Source organism: Chiloscyllium punctatum, chromosome 8 (genome assembly GCF_047496795.1).
Source record: "Chiloscyllium punctatum isolate Juve2018m chromosome 8, sChiPun1.3, whole genome shotgun sequence".
Lineage (NCBI taxonomy): Eukaryota > Metazoa > Chordata > Chondrichthyes > Orectolobiformes > Hemiscylliidae > Chiloscyllium > Chiloscyllium punctatum.
The window spans coordinates 131,189,324-131,214,094 of NC_092746.1; the positions used below are offsets into that span (position 1 = coordinate 131,189,324).

At 55.8% G+C, this 24,771-nt stretch overlaps 1 protein-coding gene across 3 annotated transcripts in view; it reads left to right on the forward strand.

Annotated features, from left to right (window-relative positions):
- The window catches only part of LOC140480928 (uncharacterized), a 276,989-nt gene that overhangs the window by 233,475 nt on the left and 18,743 nt on the right, over positions 1–24,771 (forward strand). For 2 of the 3 annotated variants that reach the window (XM_072576515.1, XM_072576516.1), the window contains exons 11-14: positions 9,926–10,054; positions 12,988–13,080; positions 15,209–15,304; positions 22,051–22,146. In XM_072576515.1, the coding sequence (XP_072432616.1) occupies positions 9,926–10,054; positions 12,988–13,080; positions 15,209–15,304; positions 22,051–22,146 (414 nt within the window). The remainder of the gene's footprint in view (positions 1–9,925; positions 10,055–12,987; positions 13,081–15,208; positions 15,305–22,050; positions 22,147–24,771) is intronic. The other variant, XM_072576518.1, reaches the window with a different exon arrangement.

Below are 24,771 nucleotides of genomic sequence, written 5' to 3' on the forward strand. Positions count from 1 at the left end.
TTTAGCATGGCCAATTCACCTGACCTGCACATCTTTGGACTGTGGGAGGAATCCGGAGCACCCGGAGGAAACCCACGCAGACACAGGGAGAATGTTGCAAACTCCACACAGTCAGTCGCCTGAGGCGGGAATTGAACCCGGGTCTCTGGCGCTGTGAGGCAGCAGTGCTAACTACTGTGCCACCATGCCGCCCTGATATTTCCCCTCTCACCCTAAACCTTTGCCCTCTAGTTCTGACTCCCCGACCCCAGGGAAAAGACTGTCTATTTACCCTATCCAAGCCCCTCATGATTTTATAAACCTCGATAAAGTCCACCCCTCAGCCTCCAACACTTCAGGGAAAAACAGCCCCAGCCTGTTCAACATCTCCCTATATCCTTGTAAATCTTTTCTGAACCCTTTCAAGTTTCACAACATCCTTCCTATAGCAAGGAGACCAGAATTGCATGCAATATTCCAAAATATTCCAATGTCCTGTACAGCTGCAACCCTTTCAGCCACCTTCTCTCTGGGGAGAACAGTCCCAACACCTTCAACCTCCACCCCCTCCCCCCCCCCACTCCAATCCCTGAAGTTTCTCATTCCGGAAACCATTCCTGTAAATCACTTCTGCACTCTCTCCAATGCATTCCCATCTTTCCTATAATGTGGGGCCCACACCCTGTACACAGTTCTCCAGCTGAGGACCAACAAGGGTCCTGGACAAGTTCAACCTCACCCCCCTGCTATTGTACTCTCTGCCCCGGTGATAAAGAAGCGGGTCCTGTCTTTATTAAACTACTGTCTCCCCTGGTCCTGCCACCTTCAATGACCTGTGACGTATCCTCCTGCACCCCCCTTAAGTGCTGTAACCCCTTTTTATTGTCTATCCATTTTCCTGCCAGACCTGTCCCTGTGCAACAGACAGAGAAAGCTGTACAGGGAAGAGAACGGAATTGAAGTGAATTATCTTGATTGTTCCATGTACTGGGTAAAGTTTCCAGTCACAGAACCACAGTGCAGTCTCATGTGGGACGGCTCGTGAGGGACAGATACCGAAGATCAAATAGTTAGGAAATGAAAAACAATAGAAAAGTGAGAAATAGGTTATCCAGAATTATAGCTCACCCTCACCTCACCCTCACCCTCACCCTCACCCTCACCCTCACCCTCACCTCACCCTCACCCTCCCCTCCCCTCACCTCACCCTCACCCTCACCCTCCCCCTCACCCTCACCCTCACCCTCACCCTCACCCTCACCCTCACCCTCACCCTCACCCTCACCCTCACCTCACCCTCAACTCACCCTCACCCTCACCCTCACCCTCACCCTCACCCTCACCCCCACCCTCCCCCCTCACCCTCACCCTCACCCTCACCCCTCACCTCACCTCACCCTCACCTCACCTCACCCTCACCTCCACCCTCACCCTCCCCCCTCACCCTCCCCCTCACCCTCACCCTCACCTCACCTCACCCTCACCTCACCCTCACCCTCACCCTCCCCTCACCCTCACCCTCACCCTCACCCTCACCCCCCACCTCACCCTCACCTCACCTCACCCTCACCCTCACCCTCACCCTCACCCTCACCTCACCCTCAACTCACCCTCACCCCTCACCCTCACCCTCACCCTCACCCTCACCCTCACCTCACCCTCACCCTCACCCTCACCCCCACCTCACCCCCACCCTCCCCCCTCCCCCTCCCCCTCACCCTCACCCTCACCCTCACCTCACCCTCACCCTCACCTCACCCTCACCCTCACCCTCACCCCCACCTCACCCCCACCCTCACCCTCACCCTCACCCTCACCCCTCACCCCCACCTCACCCTCACCCTCACCCTCACCCTCACCCCCACCTCACACCCTCACCCTCACCCTCACCCTCACCCTCACCCCCCACCTCACCCCCTCACCCTCACCCTCACCCTCACCCCCACCTCACCCCACCTCACACCCTCACACCTCACCCTCACCCTCACCCTCACCCTCACCTCACCCTCACCCTCACCCTCACCCTCACCCTCAACTCACCCTCAACTCACCCTCACCCCTCACCCTCACCCTCACCCTCACCCTCACCCTCACCCTCAACTCACCCTCACCCTCCCCCTCACCCTCACCCTCACCCTCACCCTCACCCTCAACTCACCCTCCCCCTCCCCTCCCCCTCCCCCTCACCCTCACCCTCACCCTCAACTCACCCTCACCCTCACCCTCACCCTCACCCTCACCCCCACCCTCACCCTCACCCTCACCCCCACCTCACCCCCCACCCCCACCTCACCCCCTCACCCTCACCCTCACCCTCACCCCCACCTCACCCCCACCTCACACCCTCACCCTCACCCTCACCCCTCACCCTCACCCTCACCTCAACCCTCACCCTCACCCTCACCCTCAACTCACCCTCAACTCACCCTCACCCTCCCCCTCACCCTCACCCTCACCCTCACCCTCACCCTCAACTCACCCTCAACTCACCCTCACCCTCCCCCTCACCCTCCCCCTCACCCTCACCCTCACCCTCAACTCACCCCCACCCTCACCCTCACCCTCACCTCACCCCCTCACCCTCACCCTCACCCCCACTTCACCCACACTTCACCCTCACCCTCACCTCACCCCCTCACCCTCACCTCACCCCCTCACCCTCACCTCACCTCCCCCACTTCACCCCCCACTTCACCCCCACTTCACCCCCACTTCACCCCCCAATTCACCCCCACCTCACCCCCACCTCACCCCCACCTCACCCTCACCCTCACCCTCGCCTCACCCCCTCACCCTCACCCTCACCCCCACCTCACCCCCTCACCCTCACCCCCACTTCACCCCCTCGCCTCACCCCCTCGCCTCACCCCCTCGCCTCACCCCCTCGCCTCACCCCCTCGCCTCACCCCCTCGCCTCACCCCCTCGCCTCACCCCCTCACCTCACCCCCTCACCTCACACCCTCACCTCACACCCTCACCTCACCCCTCACCCTCACCCTCAACTCCCCCTCACCTCACACCCTCACCCTTACCCCCCCACCTCACCCCCACCTCACCCCCCTCACCCTCAACTCAACCCCTCACTCACACCCTCACCCTCACCCCCACCTCACCCCCGACCTCACCCCGACCTCACACCCTCACCCCACCTCACCCCCACCTCACCCCGACCTCACCCCGACCTCACCCCCTCACCCTCTCCCCACCCCCGCCTCACCCTCTCCCCACCCCGCCTCACCCCCGCCTCACCCTCTCCTCACCCTCTCCTCACCCTCTCCTCACCCTCTCCTCACCCTCTCCCCACCCCCGCCTCACCCTCTCCCCCACCCCCCGCCTCACCCTTGCCTCACCCCCCCCCACCTTACCTTCACCTAGCCCCACCTCATTGTCACCTCACCTCCCGTCTGTATCTGCCCCTCCCCAATGTCAGTGTTGCCTCACTTTAGATGTCGTCTCTTCACCATTGTCCCCACATTCACCCTGAACCGAGAGTCTCCAGGCCCAATGCCAAGCCAGGCTGTGAATCCCCACTCCACCTGCAGATGTCCCTTTGCCAACGTAGCCATCTTGTAGACTCAGCTGCTGCTGGCGCCACTGTCCCCAGAGATGCAGGACCTTCGCTGCCATTGTCCTCAAACACCGGGAGGACCGGCCCTAACACCGGGGAGACCGTCCCCAAACACCGGGAGACCGTCCCCAAACACCGGGAGGACCGGCCCCAACCAACGGGAGACCGTCCCCAAACACCAGGAGACCGTCCCCAACCAACGGGAGACCGTCCCCAACCAACGGGGAGACCGTCCGCAAACACCGGGAGAACCGTCCGCAAACACCGGGAGACCGTCCGCAAACACCGGGGAGACCGTCCCCAACCAACGGAGACCGTCCCCAACCAACGGGAGGACCGTCCCCAAACACCGGGAGACCGGCCCTAACCACCCGGGGAGACCGTCCCCAAACACCGGGAGACCGTCCCCAAACACCGGGAGACCGGCCCCAACCAACGGGAGACCGTCCCCAAACACCAGGAGACCGTCCCCAACCAACGGGAGACCGTCCCCAACCAACGGGAGACCGTCCGCAAACACCGGGAGACCGTCCCCAAACACCGGGAGACCGTCCCCAAACACCGGGAGACCGTCCCCAAACACCGGGAGACCGTCCCCAACCAACGGGAGACCGTCCCCAACCAACGGGAGACCGTCCCCAAACACCGGTGAGACCGTCCCCCAAACACCGGGAGACCGTCCCCAAACACCGGGAGACCGTCCCCAAACACCGGGAGACCGTCCCCAACCAACGGAGACCGTCCCCAAACACCGGGAGACCGTCCCCAAACACCGGGAGACCGTCCCCAACCAACGGGGAGACCGTCCCCAACCAACGGGAGACCGTCCCCAACCAACGGGAGACCGTCCCCAAACACCAGGAGACCGTCCCCAAACACCAGGAGACCGGCACCAAACACCGGGAGACCGGCACCAAACACCGGGAGACCGTCCCCAAACACCAGGAGGACCGGCCACCAAACACCGGGAGACCGTCCCCAAACACCAGGAGACCGGCACCAAACACCGGGAGACCGTCCCCAAACACCAGGAGACCGGCACCAAACACCGGGAGACCGTCCCCAAACACCGGGAGACCGTCCCCAAACACCAGGAGACCGGCACCAAACACCAGGAGACCGGCACCAAACACTGGGAGGTCGCCCCTAAATACCGGGAGACGGCCACACTCCTGCCAGCGTGATTACTGGGAGAAGCCATGTCCCCCATTCCACATGTGGCCCACTCTTACTGCGGCGCTGATGCTGCCCATATTCCCACCCACGGAAAAGAAAGAAAATAAGGCTAAAAGAAAACATAGTGAAAGGAAAGAGAGAAAATAAAAGTAAAACAAAGCGGGAAACCAAGTTCTCGCTGCAAGAGAGGGGGAGTTGTACAGGCGAGAGGGGAGTTGTACAGGCGAGAGGGGGAGTTGTACAGGCGAGAGGGGGAGTTGTACAGGTGAGGGGGGAGTTGTACAGGTGAGGGCGGAGTTCGTATAGGTGCCCAATCAGTGGTCTATGGTCTGTTTCCATTCCTGAGTCAGTTAAGTCAAACAATAGGAATCCCCCCGCCTCCGACATCTCGACTGTCCTTGTGAACTTACCATGAGGTGTGAGGATTTCCGATTAACACTGGCACTCACTCACAAGCTCATCTCCCTGTCTCTCTGCTTCTCTCTTTCTTCTTCCTTCTCTGTCAACCTATCTCTATCTATCTTTGAGACAGTAAGGGCTGCAGATGCTGGACGCCAGAGTCAATGGATGTGAAGCTGGAGAGCACAGCAGCTCTGACAGTATCCGAGGGGCAGGAAGAAGGGGCTTCAGCCAAAACATTGATGTTCCTGTTCCTCGAATGCTATCTGATCTGCTGTGCTCTCCCAGCTTGATATCTATTGACTCTATCTGCCTTTCTGTGTCCCCCTCTTCCCCCTCTCCCCGTCTCCCGACTGTGAGTTTGCTCTATCTGGGTGATGTTTTTAATGTTTTGTTGCCTGTTATCTGTCATGTTGTAATAAACTGGGTATGGATATCATGGTATCAGTGTGAAACCACAGATAACTATTATACACAAACATTACATTCCACAGGGTGTGTCTGGGCTAACATTAATAACGTTATAACATGCAATCATAGAGTAGATTCCCGATAGTTCAGATAGAGGCCATTTGACACTGTACTGATCCTTGAAGGACATCCCATCCAGTTCCAAACCCCTACCCTAACGCTGTATTTCCCACGGTTAACCCACCCTGATCTGCACATCTTTGGACTGTGGGAGGAAACCCACACGGACACCGGGAGAATGTATAAACTCCACACAGATAGTTGCCTGAGGCTGGAATCGAACCTGGTCCCTGGCGCTGGTAAGCAGCAGTGCTAACCACCCAGGGTAAGGTGGAACCTGAGATCTTCAAGTCATCTGGTCACAGTGTCACAGCACAGTGATGATGCCATCAATGTTTCTGTTAAAGATACACCATCAGACTGAGTGAGAGAAAAGACAGAGCCCTCTCTGCAGGTACTGGTTCTCAACAGCATCCACACACAGACACAGACACACACACACACACACAAACCACCCCCCCGCCCACACACACACACACACACACACACACACACACACACAACCCACCCCCCCCGCCCACACACACACACACACACACACACACACACACACAACCCACCCCCCCGCCCACACACACACACACACACACACACACACACACACACAACCCACCCCCCCGCCCACACACACACACACACACACACACACCACCCACACACAACCCACCCCCCCGCCCACACACACACACCACACACACACACACACACACACACAACCCACCCCCCTGCCCACACACACACACACACAACCCACGCCCCGCCCACACACCCACACACACACAACCCACCCCCCCCGCCCACACACCCACACACACAACCCACCCCCCTGCCCCACACACACACACACCAACCCACGCCCCGCCCACACACCCACACACACAACCCACCCCCCCGCCCACACACACACACACACAACCCACCCCCCGCCCACCACACACACACACACAACCCACGCCCCGCCCACACACACACCCACACACACACAAACCACCCCCCCCGCCCACACACACACACACACAACCCACCCCCCCGCCCACACACACACACACACACACAACCCACCCCCCCGCCACACACCCACACACACACAACCCACCCCCCCCGCCCACACACACACACACAACCCATCCCCCCGCCCACACACTCATACACACACACACAACCCACCCCCCCCGCCCACACACACACAGACACAACCCACCCCCCGCCCACACACCCACACACACAACCCACCCCCCCGCCCACACACACACACACACACACACACACACAACCCACCCCCGCCCACACACCCACACACACAACCCACCCCCCCGCCCACACACCCACACACACACACAACCCACCCCCCGCCCCACACACACACACACAACCCATCCCCCGCCCACACACTCATACACACACACACAACCCACCCCCCGCCACACCCACACACACAACCCACCCCCCCGCCCACACACCCACACACACACACAACCCACCCCCCCGCCCACACACACACACACAACCCATCCCCCCGCCCACACACTCATACACACACACACAACCCACCCCCCCCGCCCACACACACACAGACACAACCCACCCCCCGCCCACACACCCACACACACACACAACCCACCCCCCGCCCACACACCCACACATACCCCCCCGCCCACACACACACACACACAACACACTCCCCCCTGCCCACACACCACACACACACAACCCACCCCCTGCCCACACACTCATACACACACACCAACCCACCCCCCCACCCACACACACACAACCCACCCCCCGCCCACACACCCACATACCGACACCACAAACCACCCCCCGCCCACACACACACACACACAACCCACCCCCCGCCCACAACACACACACACACACACACACACAACCCACCCCCCGCCCCACACACACACACACACACACAACCACTCCCCCCCGCCCACACACCCACACACCACACACAACCCACCCCCTGCCCATACACCCACACACACCCACACACACACACACAACCCACCCCCCCCGCACACACACACACACACACACACAAAACCCACCCCCCCCGCACACACACACACACACATCCCACCCCCTGCCCACACACCCTCACACACACACAACACACCCCCTGCCCACACACCCTCACACACACGCAACCCACCCCCCACGCACACACACACACAAAACCCATCCCCTGCCCACACACCCTCACACACACACGCACACAAAACCCACCTCCTGCCCACCACACACACACACACAAAACCCCCCCCGCCCACACACCCTCACACACACACACACACAACCCACCCCCCGCACACACACACACACAAAACCCCCCCCGCCCACACACCCTCACACACACACACACACAACCCACCCACACACCCCACACACACACACAACCCACCCCCCCGCCCACACACACACACACAACCCATCCCCCGCCCACACACTCATACACACACACACAACCCACCCCCCCCGCCCACACACACACAGACACAACCCACCCCCCGCCCACACACCCACACACACAACCACCCCCCCGCCCACACACCCACACACACACACACACACACACACACACCCACCCCCCGCCCACACACCCACACACACAACCCACCCCCCCCGCCCACACACCCACACACACACACAACCCACCCCCCCGCCCACACACACAACACAACCCATCCCCCCCGCCCACACACTCATACACACACACACAACCCACCCCCCCCGCCCACACACACACAGACACAACCCACCCCCCGCCCACACACCCACACACACACACACCCACCCCCCGCCCACACACCCACACATACCCCCCCCGCCCACACACACACACACACAACACACTCCCCCCTGCCCACACACCCACACACACACAACCCACCCCCTGCCCACACACTCATACACACACACAACCACCCCCCCCCACCCCACACACACACAACCCACCCCCCGCCCACACACCCCACATACCGACACACAAACCACCCCCCGCCCACACACACACACACACAACCCACCCCCCGCCCACACACACACACACACACACACACACAACCACCCCCCGCCCACACACACACACACACACACAACCCACTCCCCCCCGCCCACACACCCACACACACACACACACACAACCCACTCCCCCCGCCCACACACCCACACACACACACCAACCCACCCCCCTGCCCATACACCCACACACACACACACAACCCACCCCCCCCGCACACACACACACACAAAACCCACCCCCCCCCGCACACACACACACACACATCCCACCCCCTGCCCACACACCCTCACACACACACAAACACACCCCCTGCCCACACACCCTCACACACACGCAACCCACCCCCCCACGCACACACACACACAAAACCCATCCCCTGCCCACACACCCTCACACACACACGCACACAAAACACACCTCCCGGCCACACACACACGCACACAAAACCCATCCCCCGCCCACACACCCTCACACACACACACACACAAAACCCACCTCCTGCCCACACACACACACACACACAAACCCCCCCCCGCCCACACACCCTCACACACACACACACACCAACCCACCCCCGCACACACACACACACACATCCCACCCCCTGCCCACACACCCTCACACACACACAACCCACCCCCCGCGCCACACACACACACACACACAAACCCACCCCCCGCCCACACACCCTCACACCCTCACACACACACACACAACCCACTCCCCCCTGCCCACACACCCACACACACACACACACAACCCACCCCCCCGCCCACAAACAGACACACCATCAATCACTCAGCACTGCCCCTGAAAGAGGGCGACACCAACTCAGCTTGGGGCTGATTTTCTCTGCACCCTGCCCTGTCTACCCCAGTCCCTACTTTTGCACCCCCCCCCCCCCCACTCCCCCTCCTGTCCCCAACTCCCTCCTCCTGCCCTCAGTCCCTTGTCTTGCACCACACTCCTTTCTCCTGACCCCAGTCACTCCTCCTGCCTCCCAGTCCCCTCCATCTGTCCCTCACTCCTCCTCTTGACCATCCAGGCCCACGTCCTGCCTCCCAGTCCCTCCTCCTAGCCCCCCCCCCCCCCCCCCCCCCCAGCACCCCCTCCTGCTCCCCTGCCCCTGGTTCAGTCACAGAGCCGTGACTGGGGTGTGTGATGCAGATGAAGGGGGTTAGTGAAGGGTATGGGTGTCACTTGACCCTCGCTCTGAGCTGTGTTTGCTCCTGTTCTGCAGATGTCGATGAGTGTGGGGAGTTTGTGAAGGGCGGTTGTGAGCAGTTGTGTAATAACACCGCCGGCAGTTACACCTGTAGCTGCTTCTCTGGTTTCCGATCCAGGACTGACGACAAGAGCAAGTGTGAACGTGAGTGACAGGCAAACGGCTCCCCACACCCCAACGGGTCAGAGAGAGAGACCAGTACAGCTCCCCACACCCCAATGGGTCAGAGAGAGACCAGTACAACTCCCCACACCCCAACGGGTCAGAGAGAGAGACCAGTACAGCTCCCCACACCCCAACGAGTCAGAGAGAGAGAGAGACCAGTACAGCTCCCCACACCCCAACGGTCAGAGAGAGAGAGAGACCAGTACAGCTCCCCACACCCCAACGGGTCAGAGAGAGAGAGAGACCAGTACAGCTCCCCACACCCCAACGGGTCAGAGAGAGAGACCAGTACAGCTCCCCACACCCCAGTGCATCAGAGAGAGAGAGACCAGTACAGCTCCCCACACCCCAACGGGTCAGAGAGAGAGACCAGTACAGCTCCCCACACCCCAGTGCATCAGAGAGAGAGAGACCAGTACAGCTCCCCACACCCCAGTGCATCAGAGAGAGAGAGACCAGTACAGCTCCCCACCACCCCAACGGGTCAGAGAGAGAGACCAGTACAGCTCCCCACACCCCAACGGGTCAGAGAGAGAGAGAGACCAGTACAGCTCCCCACACCCCAGTGCATCAGAGAGAGAGAGACCAGTACAGCTCTCCACACCCCAGCGCATCAGAGAGAGAGAGACCAGTACAGCTCTCCACACCCCAGCGCATCAGAGAGAGAGAGACCAGTACAGCTCCCCACACCCCAGCGCATCAGAGAGAATGAGACCAGTACAGCTCCCCACACCCCCAGCGCATCAGAGAGAATGAGACCAGTACAGCTCCCCACACCCCACACCCCAACGGGGTCAGAGAGAGAGAGACCAGTACAGCTCCCCACACCCCAACGGGTCAGAGAGAGAGAGACCAGTACAGCTCCCCACACCCCAACGGGTCAGAGAGAGAGAGAGACCAGTACAACTCCCCACACCCCAACGGGTCAGAGAGAGAGACCAGTACAGCTCCCCACACCCCAACGGTTCAGAGAGAGAGAGAGACCAGTACAGCTCCCCACACCCCAGTGCATCAGAGAGAGAGAGACCAGTACAGCTCCCCACACCCCAGCGCATCAGAGAGAGAGAGACCAGTACAGCTCTCCACACCCAGCGCATCAGAGAGAGAAAGACCAGTACAGCTCCCCACACCCCAGCGCATCAGAGAGAATGAGACCAGTACAGCTCCCCACACCCCAGCGCATCAGAGAGAATGAGACCAGTACAGCTCCCCACACCCCAGCGCATCAGGAGAAAGAGACCAGTTCAGCTCCCCACACCCCAGCGCATCAGGGAGAAAGAGACCAGTTCAGCTCCCCACACCCCAGCGCATCAGAGAGAAAGAGACAAGTACAGCTCCCTACACCCAGCAGGCCAGAGAGAGAGACCAGCACAGCTTCTCACACCTAAGAGCTTCAGAGAGAGAGAGAGAGAGAGAGAGAGAGACCAGTACAGCTCTCCACACCCCAACGCATCAGAGAGAGAGAGACCAGTACAGCTCTCCACACCCCAACGCATCAGAGAGAGAGAGACCAGTACAGCTCTCCACACCCCAACGCATCAGAGAGAGAGAGACCAGTACAGCTCTCCACACCCCAACGCATCAGAGAGAGAGAGACCAGTACAGCTCCTCACACCCCAGCACATTAGAGAGAGAGAGACCAGTACAGCTCCCCACATCCCTGCGCATCAGAGAGAGACCAGTACAGCACCACACACCCCAATGAGTCAGTGAGAGACCAGTACAGTTCCCCACACGCCAGCGAGTCGGAGAGAGAGAGAGACCAGTACAATCCCCACACCCCAGCGCATCAGAGAGAGAGAGAGAGATCAGTACAGCTCCCCACACCCCAGCGCGTCGGACACAGGGAGACCATTACAGCTCCCACACCCCAGCGCGTCGGAGAGAGGCAGACCATTACTGCTCCCCACACACCAGCACATCAGAGAGAGAGAGACCAGTACAGCTCCCCACATCCCAGGGCAACAGAGAGAGTGAGACCAGTACAGCTCCCCACACCCCAGCACGTCAGAGAGAGAGAGAGACCAGTACAGCTCCCCACACCCCAGCACGTCAGAGAGAAAGAGAGACCAGTACAGCTCCCCCCAACCCATCGGGTCAGAGAGAGAGAGAGAGAGACCAGTACAGCTCCCCCCAACCCATCGGGTCAGAGAGAGAGAGAGAGAGAGAGACCAGTACGGCTCCCCACACCCCAGCGCATCAGAGAGAGAGAGACCAGTACAGCATCGACACACCAGCGCATGAGAGAGAGAGACCAGTACAGCTCCACACACCCCACACCCCAGCGCATCAGAGAGAGAGGGACCAGTACAGCTCCCCACACCCCACACCCCAGCACATCAGAGAGAGAGAGACCAGTACAGCTCCCCACACCCCAACGGATCAGAGAGAGAGACCAGTACGGCTCCCCACACCCCAGCGCATCAGAGAGAGGGAGAGACCAGTATAGCTCCCCACGCTCCAGTATGTCGGAGAGAGAGATCAGTACAGCTCCCCACACCCCAGCGAGTCAGAGAGAGGGAGACTAGTACATCCCCACACCCAGCGGGTCAGAGAGAGAGACCAGTACAGCTCCCTACATCCCAGCGGGTTAGAGAGGGAGACCAGTACAGCTCCTCACACCCCAGTGGGTCAGAGAGAGAGAGTGACCAGTACAGCACCCCACACCCCAGCACGACGGAGAGAGTGACCAGTATAGCTCCCCACACCCAGCGGGTCAGAGAGGGAGACAGGTCCAGCTCCCTGCCCGTGCTGTCCCTGTCCCTGGGAGGGTTTGATGAGACAGTGTAGAGCGATCCTTCCCCCAGTTGATCAGTTCTCTCACTGAGCTGTGTGTTGTGATGCTGGTGTATATTGCTGTATGAAACCATGACCACTCTCTCTCTCTCTCTCTCTCTCTCCCTGTCTGGCAGCTGTCTGTAATCCTGTCTGTCAGAACGATGGCGTCTGTGTAGCTCCTGACACCTGTGACTGTCCTGCTGGGTATCCCGGTCCTGGCTGCTCCGGTATGTCCCTGTATCCAGGTGGACTGTGATTCAGGAAATAACAGACCTGGAGTAGGAATGCTGGGGGTCGGGATGTGACAGACCAGGAGTGGGAATGCGGGGGATCGGGATGTGACAGACCAGGAGTGGGAATGCAGGGGATCGGGATGTGACAGGCCAGGAGTGGGAATGTGGGGGATCGGGATGTGACCGACTGGGAGTGGGAACGCTAGGGTTCGGGATGTGACAGACTGGGAGTGGGAACGCTAGGGTTCGGGATGTGACAGACTGGGAGTGGGAACGCTAGGGTTCGGGATGTGACCGACTGGGAGTGGGAACGCTAGGGTTCGGGATGTGACCGACTGGGAGTGGGAACGCTAGGGTTCGGGATGTGACCGACTGGGAGTGGGAACGCTAGGGTTCGGGATGTGACAGACTGGGAGTGGGAATGCAGGGGATTCGGGTTGTGACAGAGCGGGAGTGGGAATGCTGGAGTTCGGGATGTGACAGACCGGGAGTGAGAATGCTGGGGGGGTCAGGATGACTGGGAGTGGGAATGCCTGGGAGCTGGTGGACTATGGGCTCTTAGATCCTGTAAGGCAGAAGCCAACAATTCCTAACTAATTCATTAGAAACTATTCGGAGAAAATAGGGAACTGGAGTTGGGGCTGTGGGGAAACAGGGAACTGGGATTGGAGCTGTGATCAGCCTAGCGTTGTTCTGACTGAGTGATGTAGCAGGCTCCACAATCATCTGACCGTTTAACAGTGGGGCAGTGGGTCTACTTCGGAATATCTTCAGAGGGTTGATGTGGATTTGATGGCCCTGAAAGGCCTGCTTCCACATTCTATGATTCTGTGAATGAATCCCTTTTCCTTTAAAGGAGAATAGTTGCCCCTTCTTCCACAATTCTCAGTGTCATACATTCTGCAGATTGATCAGCCAACCTGCCCAATACTGGGAGTTATGACGCACCTTGTATTGAAGAATTCAGTTACCAGAGGCAGAATATTACACTATAACATTCCCAAATTATTCCAACCCTCACTGCCCATTATCAACTGTAAACTAATTCCACCCCATAACCCTGTATCAATACCGAACAAATTCCATCACACCACGCAGAATCATTCCCAATTTATTCCCATCCCTGAGACCTGTATCAATCCCAAACTAATCCCAATGCACCGCACTCTCCCCAACACCCTGTATCAATCCCCAAACTAATCCCATTGCCCTGCTCTCTCCCCATAACCTTGTATCAATCCCCAGATTAATCCCACTGCCCCACTATCTCCCCATAGCCCTGTATCAATCCCCAAATTAATCCCATTGTCCCACTCTCTCCCCACAGCCCTGTATCAATCCCCAAACTAATCCCACTGCCCCGTGCTCTCCCCATAGCCCTGTATCAATCCCCAAACTAATCCCATTGCCCTGCTCTCTCCCCATAACCTTGTATCAATCCCAAACTAATCCCACTGTCCTGGCTCTCTTCCCACTTACCTGTATCAATCCCGAACCAATCCTAGTGCTTCACTCTTTCCCCATAGCCCCGTATCAATCCCAAACCAATCCCACTGCCCCACACTCTTCCTGTACCCCTGTATCAATCCACAAACTAATCCCACTGCCCCACTCTCTCCCCATAGCCCTGTATCAATCCCCAAACTAATCCCACTGCCCCACTCTCTCCCCATAGCCCTGTATCAATCCCCAAACTAATCCCACTGCCCCACTCTCTCCCCATAGCCCTGTATCAATCCCCAAACTAATCCCACTGCCCCACTCTCTCCCCATAGCCCTGTATCAATCCCCAAACTAATCCCACTGCCCCACTCTCTCCCCATAGCCCTGTATCAATCCCCAAACTAATCCCACTGCCCCACTCTCTCCCCATAGCCCTGTATCAATCCCACAGTAAGAGTTATCGACCACTGAGACAATGCAGTGAGCAGTTGTCCATCCTAGGCACACTGCTGTAATGTAGGAGAAAGTGAGGACTGCAGATGCTGGAAAAGCGCAGCTGTAGTGTGCAATGCTCAGTACCTTCTCCGGGGAGGGGTAACCATAGTAACAGGGAGTCTGTGTTAAGGTGCCTGGTCAAACATCAGCAGCACCCCTTACCTCTCTCTCTCTTTGTCCATAGCGATGTGTTCCCCGCCATGTTCACATGGTGGGACGTGTATGCGGTCGAACATGTGTCTGTGTCCAGAGGGCTGGGCTGGAACAGGCTGTCAGACAGGTGAGTGTAAAATCCGGTCTGCAAGTCTCAGGAACTCTGAGGTGTGGATTCAGATCTGCCCTCATCCACACCATTCGAGTGCAACACTGGCAGTCTGTTTCGTTCGTGTTGGTAATATATTAAAATAGGGCCCAGCGATCTCTCTGAATCCTTAAGAAGTCCCATTCAACCATTATTAAATGTCTCATCCAAAACACCATATCCAAGACACTGCGGCACACCCCCAGCACTGACCCACCAACAGTGCAGCACTCCCTCAGTTCTGACTCTCCGACTTGTGTGGTGCTTCCTTTGTACAGACGCATCGCTCCCTCAGTTCTGACCCTCTGACAGAGCAGTATTCCCTCAGCACGTCCCTCCAACAATGTGGCACTCCCTCAGCACTGACCCTCCAACTGTGCGACACTCCCTCAGCACTGACCCTCTGACAGTGCGGCTCCCTCTGTACTTACCCTGTAACTGTGTGGCATTCCCTCTGTACTGATCCTCCAACAGTGCGGCGCTCCCTCAGCGTTGACCCTCCAACAGTGCGATACTCGCTCAGCACTGACCCTCCAACAGTGCGATACTCGCTCAGCACTGACCCTCCAACAGTGCAGCACTCCCTCAGTTCTGACTCTCTGGCAATGTAGCACTCCCTCAGCATTGACCTCCGACAGTGGGGCACTCCCTCAGCACTGACCCTCCGATAGTGCAACGCTCCCTCAGTTCTAACTCTCCTACACTGTGACACTCCCTCTGCACTGACCCACAAACAGTGTGGCGCTCCCTCAGCATGACCACATGGCTCCAAACCTCAATCCTTCTATCAATAAAAGCTAACACATCTGATGAAGGGCTTTTGCCTGAAAGATCGATTTTCCTGCTCCTTGGATGCTGCCTGACCTGCTGTGCTTTTCCAGCACCACGCTAACTTTGCCTCCAAAATTGCAGCACTCCCTCGGTCCTGACCCTTTGACAGTGCAGCACTCCCTCAGCACTGAGCCTCCGACAGTGCGGCACTCCCTCAGCACTGACTCTCCGACAGTGCCCACTACCTCGGCACTGAACCTCTGACAGTGTAACACACCCTCAGCACAAACCCTGCGATAGTGCCCATTCCCTCAGCACTGAACCTCCAACAGTGAGACATTCCCTCAGTACAGACCGTTTGACAGTGCGGTGCTCCGTCAGCACTGACCTTCCAACAGTGCAGCACCCCCTCAGCATTGACCCTCCAACAGTGCAGCACTTCCTCAGTTCTGACTCTCCGACAGTGCAGCACTCTCTCAGCACTGAACCTCCGACAAGTGCGGTGGTCCCTCAGCACTGACCCTCTGACAGTGCGGCACTCCCTCTGCTTTCATCCTCCGACAGTGCGGCACTCCCTCAAGTCTGACCCACTGACTGTGCAGTACTCCCTCAGCACCGTCCCTCCGACAGTATGGCACTATCTTAGCACTGATCCTCCAACTGTGCGGCACTCCCTCAGCACTGACCCTCCGACAGTGCGATTCTCCCTCAGCACTAACCCTGGGATAGTGTGGCACTCCCTCAGTACTGACTCTCCCACAGCGCGGCGCTCCCTCAGCACTGACCCTCCGATAGTGCAGCACTCCATCAGCACCGACCCTCCGACAGTGCGGCACTCCCTCAGTTCCAACTCTCCGACAGTGTGGTGCTCCCTCAGCACTGACCTCATGGCTCCAAAACTCAATCCTATCAATAAAAGCTAACACATCTAATGAAGGGCCTTTGAACATATAGAACATAGAAAAATACAGCACAGTACAGGCCCTTCGGCCCTCGATGTTGCGCCGACCGAAGCCTACCTAACCTACACTAGCCCAATAACATCCATATGCCTATCCAATGCCCGCTTAAATGCCCATAAAGAGGGAGAGTCCACCACTGCGACTGGCAGGGCATTCCATGAACTCACAACCCGCTGAGTAAAGAATCTACCCCTAACATCTGTCCTATACCTACCCCCCCTTAATTTAAAGCTGTGTCCCCTGGTAACAGCTGATTTCATTAGCGGAAAAAGGTTCTCACTGTCAACCCTATCTAACCCCCTAATCATCTTGTACACCTCTATCAAATCTCCCCTAAACCTTCTTTTCTCCAATGAGAAAAGCCCCAAGTGCCTCAGCCTTTCCTCATACGATCTTCCTACCATACCAGGCAACATCCTGGTAAACCTCCTCTGTACCCGTTCCAATGCCTCCACATCCTTCCTATAGTATGGCGACCAAAACTGCACACAATATTCCAGATGCGGCCGCACCAGAGTCTTATACAACTGCAACATGACCTCAGGACTCCGGAACTCAATTCCTCTACCAATAAAAGCCAGTACACCATATGCCTTCTTCACCGTACTATTTACCTGGGTGGCAACTTTCAGAGATCTGTGTACATGGACACCAAGATCCCTCTGCTCATCCACACTACCAAGTAGTCTACCATTAGCCCAGTAATCCATCTTCTTGTTACTCTTACCAAAGTGAATGACTTCACACTTAGCTACATTGAACTCCATTTGCCACCTTACTGCCCAGCTCTGCAACTTATCTATATCGCACTGTAACCTGCCACATCCTTCTTCGCTGTCCACACCTCCACCGACTTTCGTATCATCCGCAAACTTGCTCACCCAACCTTCAAGCCCCTCCTCCAGGTCATTTATAAAAATGACAAACAGCAATGGTCTCAAAACAGATCCTTGTGGAACACCGCTGGTAACTGCGCTCCAAGATGAACCTATACCATCAACTACTACCCTCTGTCTCCTTACAGCCAGCCAATTCCTAATCCAAACCTCTAATGCACCCTCAATGCCATATCTCCGTAGTTTTTGCATTAGCCTGCCATGAGGTACCTTATCGAACGCCTTGCTAAAATCCATATACACCACATCTACTGCTTTACCCTCGTCCACTTCCTTGGTCACCTTCTCAAAGAATTCAGTAAGGTTTGTGAGGCACGACCTGCCCTTCACAAAACCATGCTGACTATCCTTGATCACATTATTCCTATCCAGATGTTCATAAATCCTATCCCTTACAATTCTCTCTAAGACTTTGCCCACAACAGAAGTGAGACTCACTGGCCTATAGTTACTAGGGTTATCCCTGCTCCCCTTCTTGAACAAGGGAACTACATTTGCTATCCTCCAGTCTTCTGGCACTATTCCCGTAGACAACGGCGACATAAAAATCAAGGCCAATGACTCCGCTATCTCCTCCCTTGCTTCCCAGAGGATCCTGGGATAAATGCCATCAGGCCCAGGGGACTTATCTATTTTCATCCTTTCCAGAATTTCCAACACCTCTTCCCTACATACCTCAAAGCCGTCCATTCTAATTAATTGTGACTCAGTAATCACATCGGTAACAAAGTCCTATTTCTGAGTGAATACTGACGAAAAGTATTGATTTAGTGTCTCACCGATCTCCTCTGCCTCCACACACAACTTCCCACTACTATCCTTGACTGGACCGATACCTACCCTAGTCATCCTTTTCTTCCTGACATACCTATAGAAAGCCTTAGGGTTTTCCCTAATCCTACCAACTAAGGACTTTTCATGTCCCCTTCTCACTGCTCTTAGCTCTCTCTTTAGATCCTTCCGGGCTACCTTATAACTCTCAATCGCCCCAACTGAACCTTCACGCCTCATCTTTACATAGGCCGCCCTCTTCCCTTTCACAAGGGATTCCAATTCCTTATTAAACCACGGCTCCCTCACATGACCCTTTACTCCCTGCCTGACAGGTACATACTTATCAAGGACACCCATTAGCTGTTCCTTGAACAATCTCCACATATCATTTGTGTCCTTCCCTTGAAGCCTACTTTTCCAATCCACGCATCCTAAGTCATGCCTCACCGCATCATAATTTCCCTGCCCCCAGCTATAACTGTTGCCCTGCAGTGCACACTTATCCCTCTCCATCACTAGAGTAAAAGTCACCGAGTTGTGGTCACTGCCCCCGAAGTGCTCACCTACCTCCAAGTCTAACACCTGGCCTGGTTCGTTACCCAGAACCAAATCCAGTATGGCCTCACCTCTTGTTGGCCTGTCTACATATTGTGTCAGGAAACCCTCCTGCACACATTGGACAAACACCGACCCATCTAACGAACTCGAGCTATAGCTTTCCCAGTCAATATCTGGGAAGTTAAAGTCCCCCATAACAACCACCCTGCTACTTTCACTCTTCTCCTGAATCATCCTCGCAATACTTTCCTCTACTTCTCTCGGACTATTAGGAGGCCTGTAGAAAACTCCTAACAGGGTGACCTCACCTTTCCTATTTCTAACCTCCGCCCAAACTACCTCAGATGGCAAATCTTGCCTGAAAGATCGATTTTCCTGCTCCTTGGATGCTGCCTGACCTGCTGTGCTTGTCCGGCACCACGCTAATTTTGCCTCCAAAATTGTGGCACTCCCTCAGTATGACCCTTCGTCAGTGCGGTGCTCCCTCAGCACTGAGCCTCTGACAGTGCCCACTACCTCAGCACTGAACCTCCAACAGTGTGACACTCCCTCAGCATAAACCCTCCAACAGTGCACCACTCCCTCAGTCCTGACCCTTCAACACTGCGGCACTCCCTCAGTGTGACCCTTTGCTAGTGCAGTGCTCCCTCAGCACTGACCCTCCCACAGTGCGGCACTCCCTCAGCACTGACCCTCCCACAGTGTGGCACTCCCTCAGCACTGACCCTCCGATAGTGTGGCACTACCTCAGCACCGTCCCTCCAACTATGTGGCACTCCCTCAGCACTGACCATCTGACAGTGTGATGCTCCCTCAGCACTGACCCTTCAACAGTATGGACCTCCCTCAGCATTGACTCCCCCAACAGTGCAAGACTCCCTCAGTTCTAACTCTGACAGTGTGGCACTCCCTCTGCACTGACCCTGTGACACTGTGACACTCCCTCTGCACTGACCCACAAACAGTGTGGCGCTCCCTCAGCATGACCACATGGCTCCAAACCTCAATCCTTCTATCAATAAAAGCTAACACATCTGATGAACGGCTTTTGCCTGAAACGTCGATTTTCCTGCTCCTTGGATGCTGCCTGATCTGCTGTGCTTTTCCAGCACCACTCTAATTTTGCCTCTAAAATTGCAACACTCCATCAGTCCTGACCCTCCAATAGTGCGGCACTCCCTCAGCACTGACCCTCCAACAGTGCCCACTCCCTCAGTTCTAACTCTCCGACAGTGTGGCGCTCCCTTAGCACTGACCCTCCGACAGTGCCCACTCCCTCAGCACTGACCCTGCGACAGTGCCCACTCCCTCAGTTCTAACTCTCCGACAGTGTGGCGCTCCCTTAGCACTGACCCAGTGACAGTGCAGCACTCCCTCTGCACTGACCCTGTGATAGTGCCCACTCCATCAGCACAGACCCTCTGACAGTGCCCACTACCTCAGCACTGAACCTCCGACTGTGTGACACTCTCTCAACGCAGACACTCCAACAGTGCAGCACTTCCTCAATCCTGACCCTCTGACAGTGTGGTGTTCCCTCAGCACTGACCCTCTGACAGTGCAGCGTTCTGTCAGCACTGACCCTACAACAGTGTGACACTTCCTCAGCACTGACCCTCCGACACTGCAGCATTCCTTCAGTACTGACCCTCTGACAGGGCGGTGCTCTGTCAGCACTGACTGTCTGACAGTGCCCACTCCCTCAGCACTGACTGTCTGACAGTCCCCACTCCCTCAGCACTGATCCTCCGACAGTACAGCACTCCCTCAGCACTGACCCTCCGACAGTCCCCACTCCCTCAGTTTTGACCCTCTGACAGTGCAGTGCTCCCTCATCACTGATCTTCTGACAGCACGGCCCTCCCTCATTACTGACCCTCTGACAGTGTCGCAGTCCCTCAGCACTGACCCTTTGACAGTGCCCACTTCCTCAGCACTGACCCTCCAACAGTGCGGTACTCTGTTATCACTCCTGTGCCACCTCCTCTGCTGGATCTGTCCTGCTGGTATGATTCCCTGAGCATGATTGTGTCAAGCTGTGCCTTGCCCAGTCTGTGAGACAGCTCTCCCACTGTTGGCACTAACCCCGTGATGTTGATGAGGTCCCTGCAGGGTTGACAGAGCAGTTTCTGCTGCTGTGTTTTCCGGTATCTCAGTTGATGCCAGGTGTCCATCTGGTTTCATTTCACCTGTGAGACTTTGTCATATTTTGATACATCTGTGTGGTTCACTTGACCATTTCAAAGGGCAGTTAGGTTTAGGGGCACACCGAGGGCAGGCCAGGTTTCGGTCTGGAAAGTTCAGTGCTGAAGGAGGTACAGTTTTTGAGATTTGGTGATAGCTTCAGTCTTCATCACGAAGAGAAGCTTTCCATTCCCGATTTCTTCATTGTGTGGTTGGAGTTTAATTACAGCAGCTTCTGTGGAACCCATGCTCCTGAGTGATTCAGTTCACTCTCCCAGCAGCAGTACCATGACATGTCCAGCTGCAGTTCCACTGCTCTCACAACCTGCAATCTCAAAGGTTAAAGGAGCTGTGTCTTTGAGCTTGCCATCTTTGGCATGCCCAGTGATCAGGAAAAGACCACTGCAGTGGAATTTATTATGGACCAGTGTGTGGTCTGACTAAAGCCCTGCCTGAGCTGTTCATCAAGACCACTGTCCAGCTTTCCCATTCTCCTTATAGGTGTAGGTGGGATTTTTATCAATGATATGTCAGTGTCTAGCAGTAACCCCTGGATTTTCTCTTCTCCTCCATTGGGAAGCTGTGTGTGACTTGCCGTGCGCTAACGGAGGGAGATGTATTGCCCCCAATACCTGCCAGTGTCCTTCTGACTACACAGGGATACAGTGTCTGACAGGTAGGTACGTGACTCACACACACATGGAGACAGCTCTCAGGGCAGGCTCTTCTCAATTCTTGAATAGAATAAATGTGATGGGATGCACTTTAGAAGAGGCAACAGGACAAGAGAGTACTGAATGAATGGCAGGACAAGAGGAGGAACCAAGAGATCTTGGGGTGTTTGTGCACAGATCCATGAAGGCAGCAGCACAGGTTCAAAGGGTAGTTTGGAAGGAATACAGGACACTTAGCTTTATCAGTCCAAGCATAGATTATAAGAGCAGGGAGGGTTATGTTGGAGCTGCACAGGACTTAGGTTAGATCACAGCTGGAGTACTTTGTGCAGTTCCGGTCACCACACTATAGGAGGGGTCTGATTGCACTGGAGGGGTTGCAGAGGAGGTTCACCAGGATGTTGCCTGGGGTGGGGCATTTCAGAGATGAAGAGGGTCTGGATAAGCTCAGAAAACCAGAAACAAAAGCAAAGAACTGCTGAAACTAGAAATCAGAAACCAAGTCAGAAATTACTGGAAAAACTCAGCAGGTCTGGCAGTATCTGTGGAGAGAAAGCAGAGTTAATATTTCGTCCAGTGACCTTTCCTCAGAACTGATAGTAATTCGGAAAAGGTTGGTGCTTATGCTGAAGGTGGGTTGGGGTTGTGGTGGAGTTTGAGGGATGAACAGTTAGTGAAGAAAACAGTTGGGCAGAGAAAGGAGTGGGTCAAGGTTACCCTAGTAGTCCATGTGATGACAAAGTCTGGGTGTAGGGGTTGGGGTAACGACATAGGAGAAGATGCTCAACCCCTAACATTGTTAAACTCAGCATTGAGGTAAAAACAATGACTGCAGATGTTGGAAACCAGATTCTGGATTAGTGGTGCTGGAAAAATATAGCAATTCAGGCAGCATCCAAGGAGCAGCAAAATTGACGTTTTGGGCATTGACACATGAGGAGCTTTTGAGGACTCTGGATTTATACTCAATGGAGTTTAGAAGGATGAGGGGGGATCTAATTGAAACCTACAGAATACTGAATGGCCTGGACAGAGTAGATGTTGGGAAGATGTTTCCATTGGCAGGGGAGACTGGGACCCGAGAGCACAGACTTAGAATAAAGGGAAGAGCTTTTAGAATGGAGATAAGGAGAAACTTCTTCAGCCAGAGAGTGGGGAATCGATGGAATTCATTGCCACAGAGGATTGTGAAGGCCAGGTCATTAAGTATATTTAAGGCGGAGATAGATAGGTTCTTGATTGTCAAGGGGATCAAGGGTTACAGGGAGAAAGCAGGAGAATGGGGTTGAGAAACGTATTAGTCATGACTGAATGGTGGTGCAGATGGGCTGAATGGCCTAATTTCTGTTCCTGTGTGTTATGGTCTTATGGACAGCTGAGGCTGTATAACGCTCTTGTCAGACTGCATATGGAATATTGGAAGCAGGTTTGGGTCCTGTATCTAAGGAAGGATGTGTTGGTGTTGGAGGGGATCCAGAGGAGGTTTATAAAAATGATCCAGGGCATGAAGGGCTTGTCACCTGAGGGGTGCTTGAGGACTCTGGGTCTGCACTCAATCGAGTTTAGAAGGATGGGGGGGGGGGGGGAGGGGGTGAATCGGAGTGAAACATAAAGAATACTGAGAGGCCTGGATAGAGTGGATGTGGAGATGTTTCCACTCGGACCCACGGGCACAGCCTCAGAGTGAAGGGACAATCCTTTAGAATGGAGATGGGAAGGAATTTCTTCAACCAGAGGGTGGGGAATGTGTGGAACTCATTACCACAGAGGGCTGTGGAAGCCTAGTCAGTGAGTATATTTAAGACAGAGATAGACAGGTTCTTGATTCGTAAGGGGATCGAGGGTGACAGGGAGAAGGGAGAAGAATGGAATTGAGAAATCTATCAGCCATGATGGAATAGCAGAGCAGACTCAATGGGCTGAATGACCAATTCTGCTCCTGATGGTCTTCTGATGACCACTGGGTATGGCTGCCCGCTCAGCCATGGTTCATCGCTCAGTTCCCAGTGTCCATTCAGCTTTGGAAGCCCCTACAGGGAACCTCTGGCTGTCTGATATTCCTGGCTGCAGGCCAGTCTCCGAATGGTCACCAAGAGGCAGTGCTCAGTGCTGTCCCGAGCAGGAGATTGTGAGGGTGGAATTTTAACAGTTGCACCATCTGGCCTGGCAGCTGAGGCAGGCTGCAGATGATCATCTACCTTCACATAGTCAAGGCACAAACCAGCCTCAGTTTGCTGTCTGTTAAGCTGATGGGCTGTTGAATCATGTGAGGCAGGATAGAAGGCAGTGTTGCTGAGTTTGCAGAAGATTCAGGGATAGATAGGACAGTAAGTTATGCAGAGGCTGGAAGGAGTCTGCAATGGGAACAGATTTGATTTGTAATCATTCATGGGATGAGGATGTCACTGGCGAGGCCAACATTTATTGCCCATCCCTCATTACCCTGAGAGATATTAAAATTCAACCGCACCGCTGTGTCTGCAGTCCCCTGTAGGGTAGAGCAGGTTAAGGACAGCAAATTTCCCTGTCTCACTCTGTGTTGAGCAGTATTAATGTGGTGTTACTCTGTCTCTCTCGGTGTCCAAGTGCATAGATCCCTGAAAGTTGCCACCCAGGGTGATAGGGTT